Raw genomic sequence first — 23,881 nt, forward strand, 5'->3', positions numbered from 1 at the left:
CAGGTAGCTAGCAGGGGGAGACGAGCGCGCGCCAAGACGCAGGGATGCCGGCGTGTGTCTTCCGCGCCATCGCAAGTTTTGGATTTGCTGAGTGCCGCGCATCGTCCTGGTTGGTGCAAATCCCACTCAAGGGCCGGCGCCGGCTGCCGCCCCCGATGGGGCGCGGAGAGGGCGGAGTGCGCCCCGGAAACAGGAGACGCCGCTGCCTCGGGACCCGCGCCCCGCCGGAGCAGGAACACCTGAGAAAGAAGCGCTGGCCACGCCGTGCCCAGAGCCGCCGCTCCAGCCCCTCCCTCCAGGGGCGGGGCGCCCTCATTATCCCAAGCCCCGCCCTCCACAAGCCCCGCCCACAGACCCGGTGACGCAATTTCCGGTGGCGTCCACTTCCGCCACCTGAGAAGCGCGCGGGCGAGCGTCGCGAGAGGGTAAGCGGGCTCTGCGTGTCTTCGCCGGTCCCCGTGGCGGAGTCCCCTCCGGGCCGCGACCCCCTGGGACGTTTCCTTGTCCACCCTTTCCGAGTTGATAGCAGGCCTCTCTGCCTTCCGATCTGGGAATGCCGGTCCCCCTTTTTCTGCTTAGAGCCCCTCACGCCGGAAAGGCGCGGTTGGTGGGTGGCGGGTTCTTGCCCGGGGCCCGTCCGTTCCGCGTCAGGTCGCGGGCGTGACAACAGGGACCCCCAGGGCGGCCTTCCCTGAAAGGAGAGGCCAGCCGTGCACCCACTGAGGACCGAGGTCTGGATTAGCGCTCAGCTTCTACGCATCTTGCTTTGCAAAGGGTACCCCACAGCCACGCAGCTCGCCATCCCTGCGCATAGATCGCCGAGTGCCCACGTAGAGTAAGCCTCCCGCGTATGCCCCTGGCCGTTAACCGAGCTTGTAGGCACTCTGGCCCTGAGGCAGAGGGCTTTGGAGTGTGGATGCCCTGCACCTTTCTCCAGGCAGCCCACGGAGGGGCAGCCCTCCTTACAGGCTCGCAGTCTCGTGTGTCCCTGATGGAGGACCCAGACTGGAGACAGTACAGGGGTCTCCTAGACAGGAGCCATGCCCTCTCGGTCTTGCCCTGGCTGCATGGGTCAGAAGGCCCGGGACACATCTTGTAAGCCCTCTGTCTAAGGATGGAAGTGCCTGTCATTGTGATGTGCTGCTTGACCCCCCAATCCTGCTTTGGGGACCATTTCTTTTGCCCTGCCCCTTCTCATTATCTCAATTGTGAACCCGGGAAGCCATTTCCATCTGTTGGTGGCTTACCTCATCCACGTGATGTGTTTCTGTCTTTGTCTTTTAAGATTTAAGAAATGTTCTCTTTAAACTATATTTAAAACGGGGTCTCCTTTTTACTCCAAAACACATCTTGGCCGCATGTCCCTTCTGAATCATTGGCGCCCTTGGGGAACTAGCTTGTGTTCTGTTTTAGACTGCAAAGAGACTCCAGTCTCAAATATAATTTAATACAGCACTTATCAAATCTTAAAAAGAGACAATGATAATACAAAGGTGCAGACAAGTCACCTCAGATGAAGAAGATCGTTAGCACAGGTAAGGAAACAGGCAAGTCGGGAATCTAATGACATAATATGGAAAGGACCCTGCCGCCGTTTCATGATTGGGGAAACATCAGTACAGCAATGTTATAGTGTGACTACAGAAGCAGGGACAGGGCCATAATTGGGGGACCTCCATTGTCAGATAGAAGGTTTCACACGATTGTTCCAGGCCATGTGACCCAGGCCTTCAGGGCTCAATTGATAAGGCATGGCTCATGACTACAGGAACCCCTGGATTGGCTGGAGAAGGGTGGATGGTGTCCACTTTCAAAGGTTCTCTGCCCTGGACAAATTTAATCTATGTCCTTGCTTAATGATCATAAAGAATTCAATGGAAGCTGAATGTATGTGGGGACCCTTCAACCGTACTTGAGACAGTCGCTGCCATCCATAGCCCTTACTAACCGCAGTGCTAAGATTTTAATCTCTAATACAGCTCCTGAGATTTGTCTCCCATCTGCTGATGCTGTCCCTTTCCACTTGGAGTGTGCAGAGCCCCCCTTGGGGATGTGTTCCCAAATAAACCTCACCTCAGAGATTGATTTTATTTTTGGCTCATTTCTGTGTAACTCTTCGCTCTTCCACTCTGTGCCTCCATCCCCTTATCGTTCCCTCTTGGCGCTTAGAGCATCGCTGGCCCAGATTTAATGTCCACTCAATTTTTTAATAGGGAATTTTGGTTTCCTTTTAAGTCCTCTTGATTTGTAGGATCCAGCAATTATTTTGTTTATTTTCAGGTCCTTTTATATATTAATCTGGAGACAATAGGTTTTCCTTGACCTGTAAAGAGTTTCATTTTTGAAAATCCACGGGGCAGTTTTCCTCACTCCTGTAGGGACACTCCGAGTCAGTATTGACTCACTAGCAGTGAGTTTTGGTTTTGTACATGAATATTATCTTTTAGTGACAGATGCCCTAAAGGTCAGCACTTTTTTTGTTGTTTTGATTTATTTTATTTTCACAGTGACATAGAATTTAAATTGCCCATTAATCAGTTATCCTAATGGATGTAGAAAATGTTTCTTGGAACCAAATTCTAATTATGTAAATTCTTTTTGTCCTCTTGATTTATTTAATTCAGTTAATTCACTGTTTCTTCTTCAATTTGTTTTCTTGTAAGCAGGCCCTTGAATAAACAAAATGGACAGAAACCAAGTATAGTTTAAGAGATTGATTGGGTCCAAACCCAGACTCGGCGTTGAGGGACCAGTGTGGACCCTGAGCTGAGGCTGGGGACAAGCATGTATAGGCATATGGGTTTATTGGGTCACACAGAAAAAATGCGGTGCTTTGCATTCTCTTTTAGCTTCAGCAGCATGTGGTTTTTCTAAGAAGCTGGAGGGTACAAAAGCAGAACATTTTGCAGTTAGCTGACCTTTTACCCATGCGTGGGATCATCCTGTTTTTCTTTTGTTCTTATTGCAAACCTAGAACCATGTCAACTTCCTTATCACCCAGAACAATGTCAACTTATCACATTCTTTGTCACATTTCTTATCTCATTCCTTATTACAGTTTGATTTTACTGTGTAAGAACCATGTCCTACTAATAGCTCCTCGTTTTTAAAAATTGTGCCATAACTATTCCTAATACAGGGAAACATCCAGATCTATAGTTCTTATGTATACTAAGATAAGATATGAGCTCATTTAAAATAAGCTACCATTTTTCCTATGTCCCACTGCATGGTAATACTTGAATGTTCTAATCTTTTATCCAAGTATTCTTGATAAAAGGCTTGTTTTATTCACTGCTTTGTTGTTTTCAAGTGTACTCCAGTGAACCTTAAACTCTTCCTTATGGTTTCTAGCTGTCATCTGTATGAGAACAGATTGCCTTTTCATGGGACACAACTATTTTCATGTGGAGCAGTAGGGCTTCTTCACTGACTACGTTAGATAGGCCAAATGCTCTGTAGGTGATTCTTAGTGAAAACTATTTTTCTTATTTAGTCATCTTTTCAACATAGTAGCCATGTGCATAGATAGATATGAATATGCTGTCATCGTGTTTAATTTCCCCTTTGGTCAGGTGCCATGGAGTTAATTCCATGTCGTGGCAACTTCCTGTGGGATAGAGCAGAACAGTTCCATAGCGTTTCTGGAGCCTCATGATTGTGGGCGCAGATCTCCATGCCTGTTCTTCCACAGTAATGCAGGGTGAGTTTAACCTGTCCGTTCTCCGTGGAACAGCCCAGCGCAAGCTGTTTGTGTCACAAACTGACTGCCACAATGTGAATTCTGACTCACAGTGTTCCTCTATAGGACATCTGCGATCCAAAAGGTATACAGGAGCCACACAGCCTGATTTTTCTCTTACAGATCTGCTGGTGGGGTTGAACTGCCAGCCTTTTAGGGTAGCATATGATGCCAGAATTCTCTTATCTCCCCTAGAAATGAACCAAACCAAACAGATGCCCTCAAATCTACACCAACTCCCGGAGACTCCACATGTGTCAGACACAGGGACGTTGCAGAGGGGTTGCAGTGACTGGTTTCTCAAAGTGAATCACCAGGCTTTCTTCCCTGGAGACTCTGAGTGGACACAAACTTCCAGTCTCTCCATGAACATCTGTCCATGTGAACCATTCGTAATGCTCAGGGACATCAAAAACGAAGTGAGGTACACATGCATGCGTATACACACACACTTTGAAAAGCCAGAACCTTTGTAAGTCGGGCATCTGTCAGTGATGGAAAACCCAAATGTATAAAACAAGGTTGAGTTTTAACATGAGAACTACCCAGTTGAATGTGTAAAATTTGCAAGACCCAGAGAAATAAAGTCCTTCTGTTAATTTTCAGCTCCCACAGGTTTGCATGTAAATCCTACAGATATCCTGTAACCTGACTGGACTCTTTACAGTAAAAATCAATATCAACTTTAGTAGATCTTCAAGAGAGATACTCTATGTAAAATGCTTAATATTCTTTCTGAGTTTTTGTGGAAGATCAGCAGGCATCCTAAGGATTTTTTAAGATGTAAAATATTGGAGGAATTATAAAATATTTATTGCTTTAATCTGTTTAGCATAATAGTACACTGTAGCATAATATATTAGGAACAGATATGCAGTGGCTTCAAAATGTTCATGGATGAATTCCACTATCTTTGCTCCATGTTTCCATGACCTTTTTGAAGGCCCCTGTGCATTCATGACACGAAGGATTGGTTACCAATGAGCTCCTTGTGTTTTTCACTTGGGTTGCATGCTGGGTAGAAACCGTCATATTTCATGAAGGAAACTCTTGGATTTGCTTATCGGAGGTTGGACTGAAAAGGAAGGTTCTATGTGTTTACTTAGGTTCCTCTTGCAGTGAAACCCACTCACTGCTCGACAGCTACCCTATAGGGCAGGCTAACACCGCCCCTGTGTATTTCCAAGGCTGTAGTTTTTTATGGAAGTCGCCTAGAACGTTGCCTCTTACTGCAACTAGGATGCACTAGAGAACAAGCATGTAAATTTCCTTTGCAACATGCTTGGATATCTGTCTCATCAGTGCATGCCCCAGCGTTCTTGGGGGCTGCCCATAAAGGCCCGGCACATTTGCCTCTTTGCTTTGAGTGTCATCCCAAAGGCGCTCAGTTCCAGGTCTGTGGCTCAGCAAACCCAGCTCCCCCGATTAAGTGTCCAGAGACCCCTGCCCCACGTGGCCGTGGGCACTCAGTTTTACTTGCTCTGTTCCTAGGGAAGCGCACCACCCTGGCCCGTGCTCCTGGTTCTAGTTTTGCTGTTTCTGCTGCTGCCGTACATCTTCCACGTCTCTGATGTCAGAGTTCTCTTTTAGATGAAAGGGATTCACATGGAGAGTAGAAACTGCTCCTGGTTTGGCCTTGTTGCCAGAGGTAGAGGCCTGTGCAGCTCTGTGATCAATGCAAGCTTGTGTTCTGGGATGCTGGATCAGCGTTTGCCTGAAAAGAAAATACTCTGAGAAGGAAGCATGGCCCTGAGCCTGGGAGGAATCTTTGGCCAGGGCAAAAGCCAAAGTCAGAGAACCTGTCACTTCCTCCTTTCTTAATTTTATTTCCTTCTATTTTAGGTCCTAGCTGTGGTCCATGGAGACCTGGGCTATTGTAGGCAACCGAAGACCAACGACAACCATCATGCATATCCAAGATATCACAAGTTAGTGCTTTAAATGTGGACCACACGTCTTTCACCTCCCTCCAAACTGCCTAGTGACTCTGCTTCCACTCCCAGCCCTCTTCCTAGAGTGGATTCTTGCCCAGAGAGCACATTCAGCAAGACGCCCAGAAGCTGGAGCTGGGAAAGCGAATACTACAGAAGACTGAGGTATTGTTGCAGTGAAGGCAGAGGCTGGAGGAGATTGTTACTCCTGGCCCTGAGATTCCTCAGTAAGGGTAGAAGGTGGCAGAAGAAGCCAAGGGCCCGAGCCCCGTGTTTAAAAGATTGGTTTTATTCAGCTAGGCAACTATTGCCACCGTCTGCCCTTCTCTTCAGTGTGGTTTTCAAATGCAGCTGGATTCTTAGACTTTCCTTGTCACCAGTCTGTACACTTAGTTCTTCCCTGTTTGAAAGGTGGTAATGACTGTTAAGGAACCTTAATAAATCTGAAGATTATTTCTTGTGACATTGCTGTAAGACAGTAAAATTTCCCGTTACAAATGTTCAAGGCCTAGCTATCAGGGATAGACACAAAATTATTCTTTTTTAAAAAGAAAGAGCTTCGCTAGGAAGCTGTGAGATGAATAAGAATCAGAGATCACGAAAGGAAACCAGCCCTGAAACCATCTGCTCCGGTCTGAGTCCTGTGCTCTTTGTATCCTGTGAGCCCCCTGTGCTGTAGCCCAGGACTGCCATGCCGGGGAGGCGTGTGTCTTGACTCTCAGTGACTCATCTCATCTACCTGTTAGTCTGCAAGAGAGAGCACCTGATCTAAGAGGTGTGAGGGAAAGGTCAGTATGAATTGGGAATAGACGCTTTTATTTTGTATCATATAAGCCAAGTATTTCTAAGCCAAACATTCCCTAGTTTCACCCTCTCATTGCTCTTAACCTCCCTTGGGCTCTCCTATCTCCTGTGTATCTCAGAGTGAACAGGTTGATGTCCTTTAAAAACATCAGGGAATCTTCATTGCCTCCCACTCTCCAGCACCCCCCACCTTTTTTATCTTCAGGCATCTCTCAAACTACCTCAAAGCCCTGGAGTTGCAGGGTGGACACAAAGAGGGCCCATGTAGCATATCACTGCTGCCAGATTGTAGAAACCAGGTGGTCTGGAGAGATTGGGAGTTTTATTTGCATATGCATGGGGAAGGATGAGGGGGTGTGGGGGAGTAATCCTTCCTCCCAAGGTCAGTCTCCCTGTCCCCCCCCCCCCTTAGCTCTCACAGGAAAAATATACAACCCCAGTTAAATAGTTCTTTCAGACAGACACAAAGAGTGGAGAAACAAGCACAAACTGGGTAAACAAAGTTTGGTTTCACAAAGATTTTATGTTACAGGGATTTTATTACTGGGGACACAACATCTTTAGGGGCAGGCTGGCTACGCAGGTCTTGGCTCTTAGTGAGGGGTGGGAGGAAGCCGGGGAGATGCCAAACACTCGGATGAGACCCGGGTCCTTGGCTTAGCTAGTACCCGTGAGAATTGTGCCTGGCCACTGTCACAGGGTGCACTGCGAGCCGAGATAGAGGGGTGTCGCTCAGGGTCTCTGCTACAGAGGGTTTCTTGCTAAGTTACATCTAAGCAAATAGATGCTTATATTCCCATCATACAATAATGGGGATTGACTCCACAGGTTCGCTCTCATCCCCCACACTTCATTGTCTTAAACCTAAGATCCGCTTAGCACGGATCTTTTAGTGGGCGTTCATCAGAAGGATCTCGATAGATGTGAGAACTTTGCCCTTCTCTGTCATAACTTTCAACGTCCTGTGCATTTGAGCTGTAATGCAATTCTTCCCTCTGAGTACGGGTTATACTTTTAACAATTCTCTGACCACACAGGCTGATGTGATTCTTTGCTGTGGACTTAGCTGACAACTCACTTAGACGAATGCTCGTCCTTGGACGAGCCTTTACAGCTTTAGACACCGTTTTTTCTGATAACTGACTGCCATCTAATCTGTTCACCCCACTCTGCCACCCACTTACATGGCAGTGATCCGCGACTGAGTATCAAGCAGGGTCACATCACAAGAACAAATTGTTGTTAGGTTAGGACTTTGACCAAGTGTAAGTTGAAAATACATACATATATCTAAGGATACATATATTTATTGTCCAGTTTAGAGGCAGTCTTATCAAGTTGAGAAATAATGTCAACACACTTCTGTGGGGCATTTGGCATTTGGAAAAGCAATAACAACTTGGCCAATGGTATAATATCCAAATTCTTGTAACGCCTTTTAGACTAAAATTACATGAAAGGTTACCTGTATTCAAGACTTAATTGCCGAACACTGTTGAAGAAAACAGTAAGAGTCTGACACAAAGCAAAGGCAAATCCCAACAATGTGTCTTCTAAACTAAGACACACCCCAGACAGCAATGGAAACATGAAAATGGCAAATGTAAGGGAGTTTCACGTTGTCGATCATTGTGTAATCTCAAAGCAAGAGAGATTTGAACCAGTGTCCAGAGAGCCCACAGTGCCTGACCAGGGCATAGTACCCCTCCGCTGCTTCTCACACTTGGGTATTTCTGTTTCAGTCCAAATGAGTATTTCCGATTCTTTTCGTCTGCATCAGGTATATTTAAGGGAAAGTCCAATTCACACAGTGACGTTCTCAACATGAGTCTCTCTGATGGGACCTGTGGAGAAACCTGTATACCCCAGACAAAACCCCCGATTTCCAACAGGAAGCCTACTGCACATGGATGGCCTAGATCACTAAAGAGCAGGGGAAAACATTCTTCCATAAATGCATGATTGGTAACATTATATAAGCTAGATTGACTCATTGGCAGCGTGTACAAGACAGGTCCAGCACTTGTCTAAGGCAGCTGCTTTTCTAAGGCTTATTGACAAAATGAAGTGAGATCCTTCCCTTCACACCTGCAGTTAACCCTTTCTTTCCTGGTCATCGATTTCTGTACTTTCTCTTAAATCAAAACTGGCTCTGACTGAATTGAAGATCTCTGAAGGCAAATAGTTCACATGCAGATTATTTGAATTTCTAAGGAAGCCAGGTAATTGAAATCATAGATCTCAGGGCTTTGGAACATAATACTACAATTAGAGATGCTTTCTTGGGGAAACCATGAACCTGAGAATTCTGAGACTACAACAGGAAACACCCGACAACACATCTCCACCTGCCTCAGAGCCTGGTCCTTGTGTCACTAGATCATAAGCACCCTCTGTAACCCGTTCCTGAAGGCGAGGCTTGTGCCTGGGTTCCCACTGACTTCCTTCACTGTGTCTCACAGTATCAGATGGCATGTCCTCTGACTTCCAGATTATCAGTGTACAGATATCGCTCATCGTTGGCCCCTTCTCTGTAGCTGACCAGTCAGCTCTGCATGGAGTCTGCATCTTAGCACAGGCATCAGGTTATATAACGGGCAATCCACTGCAAGCCTTGTCCTTGAGCCTGGGCACCCAGGTCTTCAGTGGTTACTGAAACGGCTCACAGAGGTTGCGCAGGAGAGTTTCAGGGACCTCCGAGGCTGCCCCAAGTCTCCCCTCGGCTCCCCCAGAGTCTTGTTTATTCACCGATTTGATGTTAAATTGCTTCCATGCTTTCTGACTTTCACTCGGCTTCCCCATTCTCTGCTTAGGTTAAGTTGTTGTTTGCTACCTGTTTAGTGTTTCCTGTGTGTCTGTGATCAAAGGTGTTCCTATGGCTGCCCAGTGTTCCCAAAGAACACGTCCCAGCAGCTTCCTGCAGTGATCCACCTGGGGTCTACTCTCACTTCACCTGGACTAACCCAAGGATGGCTATTCCAATAAGCAAAGTACCTGCAGGGTAAATTATATTGATTTATTGGTCATGTTGAAGTTGTTCTGGGTGATACCACTTAATCTATCCCCAGCCTCCTCCTTGTTTCTCAGTTCACGCTCAGGACCCAGGTGAGCCTGGACACAGATAATTTGAAGTGCTGAAATTGGGGCAGATGGGGGTCTCAGATCAGGCTGTGCTGGCTGGAAAGATAGTGGATCATTCTTGTTTGGATGTTTTGTGCTTCCTGGAAGGTAAGAGATTCTGGAACGGGGGATGGACCTGTCCGAGGCCAGGTACCCTCATCCAGTAGGGACGTAAGACAGGCTCAGGGAGGAACACTGCCGTTTGCCTCTAGAAGTTCTTGGGGTTGAGCTAAAAGGTATTCAGTTCTGCGCCAACATCCTGACGATGAAAGGTCCACTAGTGACCTTTAGTTGCTGACTTGTCCACACCAAGGCCACACTTCCATTCAAGGGTATGTTGAGATATCCACAGGGCCCGGTGCATGGTCAGCATTTCACAGGGTAGGTCAGAGAGGTTGACCTACTGTTATTACCATGAGCAACATTGAAGACCTACTTCTCCATGAGTGGAGATCCCCAGTGTGCTTGGAGAGGGAGTTCCTGGCACTGGACACACGGTGTCCATAGGATTGACACATTTCCAGTTTGGGGGTGAAGATACAGCCCCACTTGCAGTATGTCGTGTGAGGTTAAGTAGTTGGCTCACACCAATCTAAAGGACACACGGAGACAAATATTTTAGGGTTATCAGGTCACACTGGCAGAGAGGGTACACGAAAGCATTCTGAGCCCTTTCCCTTGGTCTCAGTATAAGGCTAATGCTAGTTTTGAAAAATGGATCCAGTGGATCCAGCGTATGTGCCTTTAATTTTCGGCCTCCTGCATCTTTTGTGACATGAGTGTCCCCTGGGAATGCGTGAATGGAGGGGTCGATGACACAATAACCAGTAATTAATATGCCTTGTTTCAACATGGCTTTCACCACACCTTTGAGGAGAGACCAGATGAATTTGGGATTAACAAATTAGTAATTAAGTACACTTGAACCCCCAGGCACCTTGCTTATTGTGTAACACATCCCCGCAAGTGGGTAATAGCAGAAAAGACCCCTTGAGGCCAGGATCCAGTAGAGGGGACCTGGGATAGCCCTTGGACATGACGTTGTTTATCATACATAAACCACTTTGTTTTTCCGACTGCCACGAATCAGATGCAAATGATTTAAAATTTTCATTAAAATGTGATTCCTGATTTTGCCCGTGTACCTATCTTAGTTCCTTACATTTAGGTAAAATCTGAGAGAGAAGACAGCTCCACCTACATAACAAGTTATGTGAGTTTCTTGATGGGTTAGATTTGGGTTCAGTTTAGGGTTGTAGAGTCAGAGTCTGTATGTAAGGTTGCAGTCTAGGTCCTGGGATTAACAACATTCACGGTTCAAGAACAAGAATCAATGGACAACTGCCCCTCACCCCAGAAGACTTTACTTGAGAGGACGGCACGGAAGCTCCAGCTAGGGGAGAGGGGCATGTCTGATCAGAGCAAATGGGAGCAATAAAGGGGGAGGAAGAGAGAGTGGAGCACATCCTGGCCCATCAGGCCTGGAGGAGGATATCCCCACTCTAAACAGCCAATGGACAGAGTGGACAATATGACTGATCCCACTAGGAAACACACTAACCCTTGATGACCCAGGGTCCTAAGGGGACCACACTAGAGACTCAGGGCCGGGACTGGCCCAGACTGACCCTGTGACACTGATACAAACCACTAAAAGCATGCGACACAGCAACTGTGGGAGCAGAGCAGGGAGCCCCTAAGGGAGTACAAAGGGCAGACTCTGGGGCCAAAGCATGGTACCCCATTGGACCTGACTGAAGGATACGCCTAGAGATTAAAAAAAAAATCAGACCTTGATCTAGTTACAGGTTTTTCTTTTTAAATTTTTTTTCTTTTAATTAATTTATTCTTCTGTGGGTAATTGGTTTCCTTTTCGTTGTCATAGCTGTGTTCTCACTCATTGCCTATCTTGCTTTGACTTGATTTTTTGTGCATATTATTATCTCTACAGATCTATCTAGATAAGATAAACTGGATGAATAGTCTGGAGGAGAAAAAAAACGGGACCAATGGTTCCAGGGGACACGGGAGAGGGGGAGGAGGGGGCAAGGAGGTGGTGCTGACCAACCCAGGGACAGGGGAGCAATAAGTGATCCAAAATCAGTAGCAAGGAGGGTGTGAGTGGCCTGGTAGGGATTCACCAAGGGCAAGGTAACCGAGAGAAATTACTGAAATCCAAATGAAGGCTGAGCATGATAGTGGGACAAGAGGAGAGTAAAAGGAAATAGAGGAAAGAACTAGGTGACAGAGGGTATTTATAGAGGTCCAAAGACTGGAATGTACATATATAAATATATTTATGAGTGTGGGGAAACAGATCTATATGCATATATTTAGAGATTTAGTATTAAGGCAGCAGATGGACATTGGGCCTCCACTCAAGCACTTACTTAATGCAAGAACACTTTGTTCTGTTAAATTGGCATTCCAGAATGCACACCTTCCTGACACGATTACTAAAGAAAAACGTGTGCATAAGCAAATGTGAAGAAAGCTAATGGTGCCCAGCTATCAAAAGATATAACATCTGGGGTCTTAAAGGCTCGAAGATAAACAAGTGGCCATCTAGCTCAGAAGCATCAAAGCCCACTTGGAAGAAGCACACCAGCCTGTGTGATCATGGGGTCTCAAGGGGATCAGGCATCAAGGCATCAAAGACCGAGAACAAAAAAAATCATATCAATGTGAATGATGGGGAGTGTGAAGTGGAAACCCAAACCCCATCTGTAGACATTTGGACATCCCTGTACAGAAGGTTCACAAGAAAGTGATGAGCCAGTCAGGGTGCAGTATAGCACCATCAAAACATACAACTTTCCTCTAGTTCTTTGATTCTTCCTACCCCCCCTCTATCATGACCTCAGTTCTATTTTACAAATCTGACTAGACCAGAGCCTGCAACACAGGGAATCCAGGATAGATACACACCCTCAGAACCAATAATGAGAATAGAGATACCAGGAGCGGAGGGGGTAGGTGCAGGGAGAAAGGTGGAATTGAACACAATGATAGACTTATAATGCCCCCAACTCCCCCCCACCACCACCACCGGTGGATGAACAATAGAAAATTCAGTGAAGGGAGACAGTGGAAGATGTAAGATCTGAAAATAATGTATAATTTACTAAATGTTCATGAGGGAGGGGGGGAGGGCAGCGATGAGCTGATATCAAGGGCTCAAGTAGAAAGAAAATGCTTTGAAAATGATGATGGCAACATATGTACAAATGTGCTTGACACAATGGATGCATGGATGTATTGTGAAAAGAGCTGTAAGAGCCCCTAACAAAATGATTTAACTAAAAGAAAGTTGTCTTGGGGTTCAAAAGTGCATTCACTATGGGGGGGGGCGGTATATACTTCTTACTGTATTTCCATATATATATATTTCAACCCAATAGTGCTTATTAGGGAGCCCTGGTTTGACCTGTGTTAAGAGTTGGACTGCTAATCTCAAGGTCAGATGTACAAACTCATTAGCTGCCTGTCACGACTTTATAGTCTCAGAAACGATATTTTCCTGCGTCCTATCGGCTGCGTATACGTCTAACTCTACTTGATGACAAGTTTTAAAGTGTTTCGAAAGTGATTGAACAATTTATAGTTCCTCTAGAAAATCTTCTTCAGTTTATAAGAGCTCTTTATGTAGGGCATTTAAAATGTGTGCAAATGCTTTAATTAACATAATCAATGTAAAGGTTCATTGATTTGTCATGCTCCTTCAGAGTCACACAGTAAGGAATTGATAGTCCTGTATGCTGTGAGGTAGGGATCCAGCTCTTTGGTTTCTTCTTTTTGACATGTGTATTTGATTGTCCAATCTCTATTTATTATAAAGTCATCTTTTACTCACATGTCTGAAAATTATGAGTTTTATATGCCAGTGCGCAGGGTTTAAGCATGTTTTCCATCACTCAAAAAGGGCACCATAAACAGTACTGGAGTCTTTGTGTTGAGGAGAGGGACATAACAGTAACAGCATCTGGACCTACAGATTATGTATTACTCACATTGTATTCTCTCATCAGCCCGCAGATTGTGCATCACCAGCAGCTTAGAGGAAGGAGGAAGAAGTGCCTGGTGTGGGAATTATTATTTCTGGGATGTCCTCATGAGAGACTGAAATACGTGAACCTCATTACAGCTGCTCCAGGGAGGACAAACTAGAGCATCCCAGTTGCCGGCAGTGTCCTAAGGACCAAAAAAAATGACCAAGGCTCAGGTGATTTTGATGTGTTTTATCCTTTTCTGTATTTCCTACTGGGATTGTAGACTCCTATATAACACTGATTCAGTTAAGTGGAAATTTAAAAGAGTAGAAGTCAGAGATAAACTTTGAGTCTGACTTTAACATTGCATTGGAGAAGATTAGGAATATATTGGTCATCGGATTAAAACTAAACTGTTGACATTGAACATAACACATCACTGAGGATTCTTTGGATGGAATTATCTTCCAACTCATAATTCATTATTCTATGGCCAAGGCATGAGAATCGTTCAAATTATATACCATGCCTAGTTTTCAAGTAGAAAAAGAGTTCAGTATTCCATGGATTTTTGTCAGAGTAAGCCTCTTTAGTGCTTCTTTCAAAAGGTGATGTGTTACATGTTCCCCCAAATGGCAGCGTTCTCGTTCATGCATCTAAAATGGGCCTTGTAGCAATAGTAGTCTGTAAATGGCTGACTGCTTCTCACATCCTCTAAGTACAGATGTAGGGAGAATCAGCCAGCAGCATCAGCCCTGATTCATGTGACGCAGAGCTTAAACATACCTGACCCTCCAGTAGTTTTCCAGTCTGACTCCAGTATCTTCCCACAGCCCTCTCCTACTCAGCTCATTAAGTTTTAGCCGTGGTCATGTACAAATTACAGTGCAGTCACTGTACAAGATTTATCAGTAGCAGAATGTAATTTGGTGTCAGAATCAGTAGGCAACACATTGGGATTCCTATTAAAGAACCATGCAGGCAAAGTTGCTCTTCTTCAGGAAGGCCTGCTGTCTCTGTGCCTCTCAGACATTTTGTCCCCATGAAGGGAGGCTCGTTGCTTGGTTCCATCTGTATAGCCTCCTCTCAGCTGCCAGGGGATGGCCTCTTGATCTTGCCTGCCTGTCCCGCTATCTTGGCTGGAAGGCCTTTTCTGGACCTGTCACCATTGGCTCTGTCAGTGTGCCTTTTCCGCCCTAGTCGTTATCTCTGTTGGTGCAGCTCTTACCCAGGAATATTACAGTTCATTTTGACCAGTCCCTATGAGGTAAGGTTGAGGATGTTCCATGATTTGCTCCGCGGCATCTCACAAAACTAAATAGCCATCAAGTAAGTCTTCGGGATATGGAAACTGGTGATTCCCAAATCCATAGCTCAGGTATTAGTCTGAAGGGTTCTCATTCATGTGTTTGCAAGGACTGATGAACCAGATCATGAGGTCAGTCTTGTGGCTCACAAGGTGAAGTTGTTGAATCTGGTCAGAGAATAGGTTCAGGGGCTGAGGGACCCACATTGAAAGGTCTTGGATTGAAGGAAGCTCTCAAATCAGGTCACCCAGGTGGCTCCCAGTGGCAGGGATGTCAAGGACATGGCTCCTGCATCTCTGGAAGCTGGCAATTCCCCAATCCATGTGTTCATTCTGAACTAAGTGGCTGTAGGGGCTAACAAAACCAAATCAACAGGTCAGGTGGCAGGCCGATGTCTCACTGTCTCTTCTCAACCATGCCTGCAGGCAGGTCTCTCTCTCCCTCTCCCACTCTTTTTTTTTTATCATTTTTTTAAAATCTTTTTATTGGGGCTCATAAGGCTCTTATCACAATCTGTACATACATCAATTGAGCAAAGCACCCTTATACATTCGTTGCACTCGTCACTCTCATAATTCACCTTCCACTTGGGTTCCTGGAATCAGCTCGGTTTCCCTTTTTTTACCCCCATCCCCCTCCCTCCCCGATCCCACCCCTGGTCCCTTGATAGTTTATAAATAATTATTATATCTTATCTTACACTCCCCGGTGTCTCCCCTCACCCGCCTCCCCCTTGCCAATCTCCCAGAGAGGAGGTTACACATAGATCTCCGAGATCGGTTCTCCCTTTCTACATGCCCTTCCCCCCACTCTCCCACTCTTGATGTGATGGCTTCTTGGGACAACCTAGCACCTTTCCTGCCTAGGCAAGATTAGGGGGGCTCCAGAGGTTGAGCCAACGGAAACTAGGAGGGGCCCATTGGAGAGCATGTGATGAAGTATGGCAGGTCCAAGAGGACCTTGTAATTAACAGTTAAGGCAATACTGTCCGAAGGTGGCTGAGAACAATTTGTCCTAAGGTAGACAAGAGGTGCTTTTCCGAAGGTGGCCTCTAAGAGCTTAGAAAGTTGTTCTGCACTCAGGAAGGAAGATTTTGCCTAGGAGATTTCTAATCTTCATCCTGGTTTGTCGCTTCTGGTTTGCAATCCTGAGTTGTACCTCGTTCATTAATAAACCACTTTAATCTATGAGTTTTGTGTGGCCATAGCAATGGGTTATCAGACTCAGAAGAGATACAAAGGGTAGTGTGGGAGGAATGACTTGTGCAAGACTTGACTAACAATGTTGGTGAGCTGAGGTGTGTTTGACCTCCCCCCTCTGAACTGAGCCTGATGACTGTTGCCACTGAAGATGCGGAACCGCACATAATGGTGATCTGCTGGAACTCCTCATTCGATTTCACCGTGTCCTCTAAGCCTGTGTGTTAATAGAAACTGGTCTGGTTTTACCTACTGTGTGGGCATCTGAGCTATCTCTTGCCCATTCGGATAATTTCACTGCTACTCAAAGTTCTGATTTTATGAGTGGATTCATTCTTGTTGGGGCATGGGTGTGCCCAACACCCAAAACGGTCCTCAGGAGTGACTTTTTAATTGTGGAAAATATTGAAGAGCCACTGACAGCAGTACACAGGGGCCCCTCCTCCCATGTCAGGATTGAGAGAGTGATTGTATTTTTCAATATACATATATATTGAATATATACTGTGTATATATAATGGGTACGTTCATAAGATATGCGTGCCATACAGTTAACATATACATAGTCAATGGATAATATCATAAGCAGGTAACACAATAAGCAAGGAGATGAGTCACTAGCTTGACCTAGTGCTAGTTGACGTCAGACCCCCCATCCGTACCCAGAACGTGCCCAGGGAGTTGCTACATTAGTGGTGGGTTGGCTATGTTACCTGATTACTCTCATCTACAGATAACCTGCAGGCATAGTGAAGTAGCCAGATACAGAAATGATTTATCTATGGAGGTAGCTCCTTTAAGGCTGCTCCTTAATGGAGTGCTATTGTGGGGCCACATTAGTTGGCCTGGAGAGCATGGATTTGAAAACATTTCTATCTCAGAACAATGGAGATCTTTCTCTAAATAGGGCTTTTTTTCCCATACTATGGTTGAAATGTAGAAAAAAGGTCAAATACTTTCTACCAAGCCCTAGTTCACCACACATTATGGAATGCACTGTCACAGAATCGTTTTTATTACGGTTTTGCTTTGTTTTTCTTTCTTTACTATAAGATATATGTATTTTTAATCTTCAAATGGAAAATACTTCATTAAATAAGCTCCTCTTACTACAGGAATCACTGACATTCAACGATGTGGCGGTAAAGTTCACTTGGGAGGAATGGCAGCTCCTGAACCCTGCTCAGAAGATGCTCTATCAGGATGTGATGTTGGAGAACTATCGCAACCTGGTTTCCATTGGTGAGGAGAATTCCTGTCTTATGCGTGAAAATCTTTGCATTGTCTTTGTTGTTCTCAAAGAGGAAGATTCTCATTGCATTCTCTGGACCTAGGTCTATGGGTACAGTCAGGTCTGAAGCCAGGTCTGAGCAGGAGAAAGAGAGAGAATGTATGTCTTCACCAGCTTATATAGTCTTTAGGCATACAAACCACACACACACAACTACATAACAAAGTGGGCAGTATCTTTACCCTGGAGGTCCCTGAGCTTATTGGTTGAGTAACTGCACCAGTGCTGAGGGCAGGTAGAAGAGAGCGACTGTCCCCTGAGCACAGAGAATATTTACAACATGTCTGTTCCTGTAGATAGTGGTTCTTAACCTGTGGTTGGCAAGCCTTCAGAGGTTGAATGACCCTTTCATCAGGGGTCGCCCGATTCAGAACAGTAGCAAAATTACAGTTATGAAGTAGCAATAAAAATGTATGGTTGGGGAGTCACTACAACATGAAGCACTATTTTAAAGGGTTGAGAACCACTGCTATAGATAAAGCTGGCGGCAGATAGTAATTAGCCATGTGCTTGTATGATATACCATCAAGATGTCTCTATAATGGGAGGATATTGTAGGGATGATTGGCATGATTTTTAATTAAGACACTGTGACTTGGGACTCTTCTCCAACCCACAAATGTGAAGGCTTCCCTCCACCTTCAATCCTGGCCTTTCAGTTTTCTTTAATTCTGACAGTAGAGAATTTGTCTGCATTTGTTCTCTTCCTGGTCTTCAGTTTTCCACAGCTTGATACTTACCATGAAGCGTTATCTTAAAAGAATCAGGGTATCCCAGCCTCACACTCTGCCCATTTGTTGGGGATGTGTCTGTTGGAGACTGGCCAGCCTCAGGACTATATAAACTCACTGTTAAATGGCCTTGATCTCTTCATCGGCGTTGCAGATGAGGCCCCTGTGTCCTGTCTTGCTGTTTGCTTTATCTTCCTTAATTGCACATGCTACTCCTAAAGACCTGTTCAAAAGTGGGGATGGATCCCCCACTTTACGTGTGCTTTAACAGTTGGTTGAAAAATTTAAATACCATTTGTAGTAACTGGTCTTACTTGCAAGCACGTGAATATTAACCTACCACTGATAGAATAGTATTTCAGGAAAAATCTTGGAATGTACATTTTTTTGATGAATATGACACTAGTCTTTCTGAATTTGTCGATTTGAGTCTTATAAACCACTTGGTTATCTAATTCAGCAGTCTCAACCTGTGGGTTGCAACCCGTTGAGGGTTGAATGACCTTTCCACAGGGATCGCCCAATTCATAATAGCAAAATGACACTTATGAAGTAGCAACAAAAATCATTTTATGGTTGGGGCTCACCACAACATGAGGAACTATATGAAAGAGTCGTGGCATTAAGAAGGTTGAAAACCAATGATCTAATTAAAAATAACCAGCACCACCAGTCTATTAAAATTCAATAATACATACACTGTCAATCTTTAATGGTTCTTTTTTTTGACAACTTCTATTTTTTCTTAATAGTACTTCATACATTCCATCTTCCAATTATTAATGCATGTTTGCAGTTGTTTTTTCTCATTTTCAGCCATGCCATGTCACCCACTGAAGATCCCCAAAGCTTTACAGCGTTCACATCATTACTGTTGACTGAAGTTTGAGAAGTTAGTACTTTATCAGTTGCTTCAGAGCCATTAAACCTGAGGGCCTCATGTTCCAAAAGTAGATCATCAGGTTCTCCTCCCAGGCCGGATTTCTGGAAACTCTAATCGCTGTGCACCAGGAGGGATCCTGCTTTTATTTGAACTACCGGTGGCATTGCTTCCGGAATCACAGCCACATGCAAGCCACCACAGGATAATACTGGAAGATGAGTTTTTTTTAACTAGAATACAGGCTCCCTAAACGTTAAAGGATATGTTTGTGTACCATAATGCCTTTCCTATATACCTGTGAAAATTGTTTTCACCCAAGTAGAATATTCTTCATTTTTCACTTTCCCAACTTTTTCTAATACTGAGTTGTCTTTCAGTAAAGATTGATAGAATGAATACATCTTATCTCTAGCAATTGAAGTTAGCCAGTGTTTCCACCCCTGTAGTATATGGGTCTAAGAGTCTTGCGTGTATTTACATTCTTATTATACTTTCATGATCTTAATTTAAGCAACTACCCAATATGTGTTCATTCATTATTTTCACGTTCAATCTGGTTTCTACAGTAATTGCTTTTACCATTTGAATTGGTTACACAGTTTTATTTATACCAATGGGCAAGAAATATTAAGCATAGTATTCTATTTACATTCATATAAGAGGGTTGTCACTAAAGATCTACCTTGTATCAATGCGTGTTTTCAGGGGTCCATTGTAAATCAAGATGATGAAAAGTTTCAATGTTCTCTTCTTTTATAGAGGTCCCAAAAGTTGATCATTTGCTCCATCAGTCGGAACATGAAAGGAGTGTGGACAGAACTGAACAATTCTGTAAATTTAACACATTGGAAAGTATTCTTCATCAGCACAAAAAGAATTTTCCTCTAAAGGAAAATTATGAGATATTTGGCATCAATGAAAAAGTAGTAAAACCAGATTTAATCATTCCAGTATTAAATCAAAAGAACCGTAGCAAAATAAAGAAGTCAGTTGTGCTCAATGGAGATGAGAAAACTGTTCCGGATGTTGAAGACCAATTTTGTACCGAAATGAAACTCTCTGTGTGTGAAAAACCCAGTAGCATGAAGTCACGATGCATTCAGCATCAGGAATCTGACAAATTTGGAAAACTAGGCACAGGTGATAAATGTGGGAAAACCTTCATTGATGTACTAGACAAGACCTATGAATGCAGACAGTGTGGGCAGGAATTCGACAGAGTATTCAAACTCACTGCACATTATCGAACAACTCATAAAGGACAAAAGCCATATACATGCTTGGAATGTGGCAGAGCTTATCACAGTAAATCATATCTCCAGGAGCATCAGAAAACTCATGCCACAGGGACGTCCTGTGTGTGCAGTGAGTGTGGGAAAGGCTTCACCAAGAACAGTGATCTCACTGCTCATCAGCGAACTCCTACAGGGGAGAAACCCCATGTCTGTGGTGAATGTGGGAAAACCTTTACCAGGAAGCATGCTCTCAGTGTTCATCAGCGAACCCATACTGGAGAGAAACCTTATGTATGCGGTGAGTGTGGTAAAGCTTTCAGCTGGAAGCGATCCCTTTCAGCACATCAGACATTTCACTCAGGAAAGAAACCCCATGTCTGTGGTGAGTGTGGGAAAGCCTTTATGAGGAAGACTGTTCTCACTGATCATCAGCGAACTCATACGGGGAATAAACCCCATGTCTGTGGTGACTGTGGAAAAGCCTTTATCAGGAAGGATGAACTCACTGCTCATCAGCGAACTCATACTGGGGAGAAACCTTATGTATGCAGTGAGTGTGGCAAAGCCTTTAACTGGAGACAGGCTCTCGCTGTTCATCAACGCATTCATACAGGGGAGAAACCCTATGTGTGTGGTGAATGTGGGAAAGCCTTTATCAGGAAGACTGCTCTCGACGTTCATCAGCGAACTCACACTGGAGAAAAACCCCATGTATGTGGTGAGTGTGGTAAAGCTTTCAGCTCGAAGCGATCCCTTATAAGTCACCAGACATTTCACTCAGGAAAGAAACCCCATGTCTGTGGTGAGTGTGGGAAAGCCTTTATCAGGAAGTATGTTCTCACTGTTCATCTGCGAACTCACACTGGGGAGAAACTCCATGTATGTGGTGAATGTGGGAAAGCCTTTATCTGGAAGAAGGACCTCACTGTTCATCAGCGAACTCATACTGGGGAGAGACCTTTCGTATGCGGTGAGTGTGGTAAAGCTTTCAGCTGGAAGCAATCCCTGTCAGCACATCAGACATTTCACACAGGAACGAAACCCCATGTCTGTGGTGAGTGTGGAAAAGCCTTTATCAGGAAGAATGCCCTGACTGTTCATCAGCGAACTCATACTAGAGAGAAACCCCATGTCTGTGGTAAATGTGGCAAAGGCTTCATTCAGACAGCACATCTCAAAACGCATCTACACACTCACACTGGAGAGAGACATGTACGTGGTGAGTGTGGGAAAGCTTTCAGCCAGAAACGATGCTTCACAGCACATCCGACTTCTCACAAAGGAAAGACGCCCTTGGTATGAATTAAATGTGGAAAATCCTATATCTGAAAGTCAAATATTGTTCCACATGAGAAAACTTTTAATGAGAAACCCTTTCAGTGTTTTGAGGGTAAAGTAAAGCTTTCAAAACAAAAGAAAAGGTGCTAAGGTTTGGCTTGGGCAGTCCCAAACCAGACAATTGTGACTTATCATGTGCCTCCCCATGCTCTGAATTGCAGTCCTTCTCACCTGGCCCACTGGTGTGGGGAGAGGGCTGTCCAGACCTTCCCAGGGTGCATGGGCACCTCATTGCTCTTCCAGTTTTCAGTGCCCCAAAGAGAGCTGGCCTGGTGTTTCTGGATCACTGCTCTACCAAGCAGTCGATTGTGCCTCAATGTGCAGGGAGTGCCTGCGCCCCTTGCTTGCTCTTTGTTACCCCCTGAGACAGCACAAAAGGAACATAGACTCACTCTCTCACTCACTCACTCACTCACAAAAAAAATTTTTTTAAAGGAACATAAGAATGAAGAAAATAGAAGCCGTTTGGGAACAGTTAGTCCAGAGGCTGAATGGACCACAGCGAACCTCAGCCTCCCCAACCCTGAACCCAGAACTAGACGGTGCACAGCTACCACTGACAATTACTTGAAAAGGCTCACAAAAGTGTCCTGAGTTCAGTGGGAGCACAAAGTGGAGCAAAACCCCCAATCATAAAACAGACTAGGCTTACTGGTCTGATGGATACTTGGAATCCTGACTATGGCCCTTAGCAACTCTGCACTCCCAAAACTCTCCCCTCTGACTCAGCTTTCAGCCGAAAAGCATACAGGCTTGGAGGGAAGAGTAACAGCCGAGAGGTAGACACTCCTTGGAATAACCAAGCATACAAAATCAGAAGGACAGTATTTGCTAATGGATAAAAACTCTGGAAAACAAGAAGGGACTGGAAAGAAGGATGAATAATAATGGAAAAACACAGTGAGGGCAGAAATGGGAAGAGTGCTCATATATCTTGGGGACTGCAATCAATGTGTGAATTGTTGAAAAGCAATTTACTCAACATTTTTAAATAAAATTTTGAAAAATGAAGAGCTCATGTCTCATCAATGATTACTGTATATACTCAAGTATATGCTGAGTTTTTTTTCCCAGCACATTTTTTATGCTGAAAAAGCCCCCCAGTTTTTTGTGGTAAAGTTAGGTGCTTCGGTTTACACGGTACATATAGGACAGTTATCATGTAGCTGCCATGAGTTTTACCTGTTTCTAAGGTTTTTTTGACATACACAGAAATGAAAAAAGTTTAAAATTCAGTCAAGTTGAAAAGTTCTAAACTCAGTCAAGTTGGGAAATCTTGCCCCAGGGAGTCATGTGTCACCACATACCAGTGACCTCGTGCAGAAGGAAAGCCCCAGCAAGATAGTGACTTTGCATATGCCTACTGTGGCCTCTCTGATGTTCAGTAAATACCAGTGGGATCCTGACTAATGTAGTTCTGGTGGGATACGCCTTTAGCCAGAAAGGAATCGTGACAAAAGAGGATTTGTACAGCAGAGGAACCGTATGATAGAAAGGGCTCAAGTAGAAAGAAAATGCTTTGAAAATGCTGGCAACATATGTATGAATGTGTTTGACACAATGGATGGATGTATATCATGTGCTTTGAGCTCCTTGACTAATTTTAAATCTATTATAATCCTCTTCCTTTAGATTGAATTTTATCTTTTGTTATTGAGAGAGATATATATATGTGTATGTATGTATGTATGTATGGGGTGTATGTAATGGCGTTGGCAAGATGATACACCAGGTACTCGTGGACCTACCGCATTGTGGGCAGATCCACTGGAGACGGATACAGAAGCTGTGTCTCGGTTCCTAAGACCATTGGAAATGTTTTTTTTCTGATGGTCTTTGGTGACCCTTGAGAAAGGTTTGTTCGACTCCCAAAGGGGTTCACACAGGTTGAGAACCGTTGGTCAATACCATAATCCAAATTAAGTGCTTCTTTGGTCTTAGTCAATATCCAACTTTCATGCATATTATGGGACTGAAAAGGTACACCTTATGTCCTCAAATGACCTCTTTGTTCTTCAATACTTTAAAGAGGTCTTGTACAGCAGATTTTCCCAATGCAAAACGTCCAATCAAGATGAAATCCGTCATCTTCAATATTTACCCCATTTATCATGTTCTCTATTGGTCCAATTGTGAGTTTTTCTTCTCTTTACATTGTGTTGGAATCCATCCTGAAGGTTTCAGTCCATTTCAACATGCAAAGTGTGTCATGTGTACATCCACAGTTGTTAAAAAGCCTTCCTCTAGGAAAAAGTATGGAGCTAAGTTCTTCAGAAACCAGCTTCTTGCATGATTTGCTCACCATATAGAT

At 44.4% G+C, this 23,881-nt stretch overlaps 1 protein-coding gene across 2 annotated transcripts; it reads left to right on the forward strand.

The window, feature by feature from the left end:
- The first annotated feature begins 360 nt into the window (after nt 1-360).
- Nucleotides 361-23,172, forward strand: LOC142450481 (uncharacterized). Of its 2 annotated transcripts, XM_075552437.1 has the most exons (6): nt 364-425; nt 3,576-3,703; nt 5,585-5,838; nt 13,626-13,819; nt 17,208-17,334; nt 19,757-23,172. In XM_075552437.1, the coding sequence occupies exons 4-6, from the start codon at nt 13,805-13,807 to the stop codon at nt 21,532-21,534; spliced, it is 1,920 nt and encodes a 639-aa protein (XP_075408552.1). In that variant the 5' UTR covers nt 364-425; nt 3,576-3,703; nt 5,585-5,838; nt 13,626-13,804; the 3' UTR covers nt 21,535-23,172. The 2 variants fall into 2 exon arrangements, with proteins under 2 accessions (XP_075408553.1, XP_075408552.1); XM_075552438.1 differs by lacking the exon at nt 3,576-3,703 and having other exon boundaries at nt 361-425.
- Nucleotides 23,173-23,881: the final 709 nt, after the last annotated feature.

This window comes from Tenrec ecaudatus, chromosome 6, assembly GCF_050624435.1.
Source record: "Tenrec ecaudatus isolate mTenEca1 chromosome 6, mTenEca1.hap1, whole genome shotgun sequence".
NCBI lineage: Eukaryota > Metazoa > Chordata > Mammalia > Afrosoricida > Tenrecidae > Tenrec > Tenrec ecaudatus.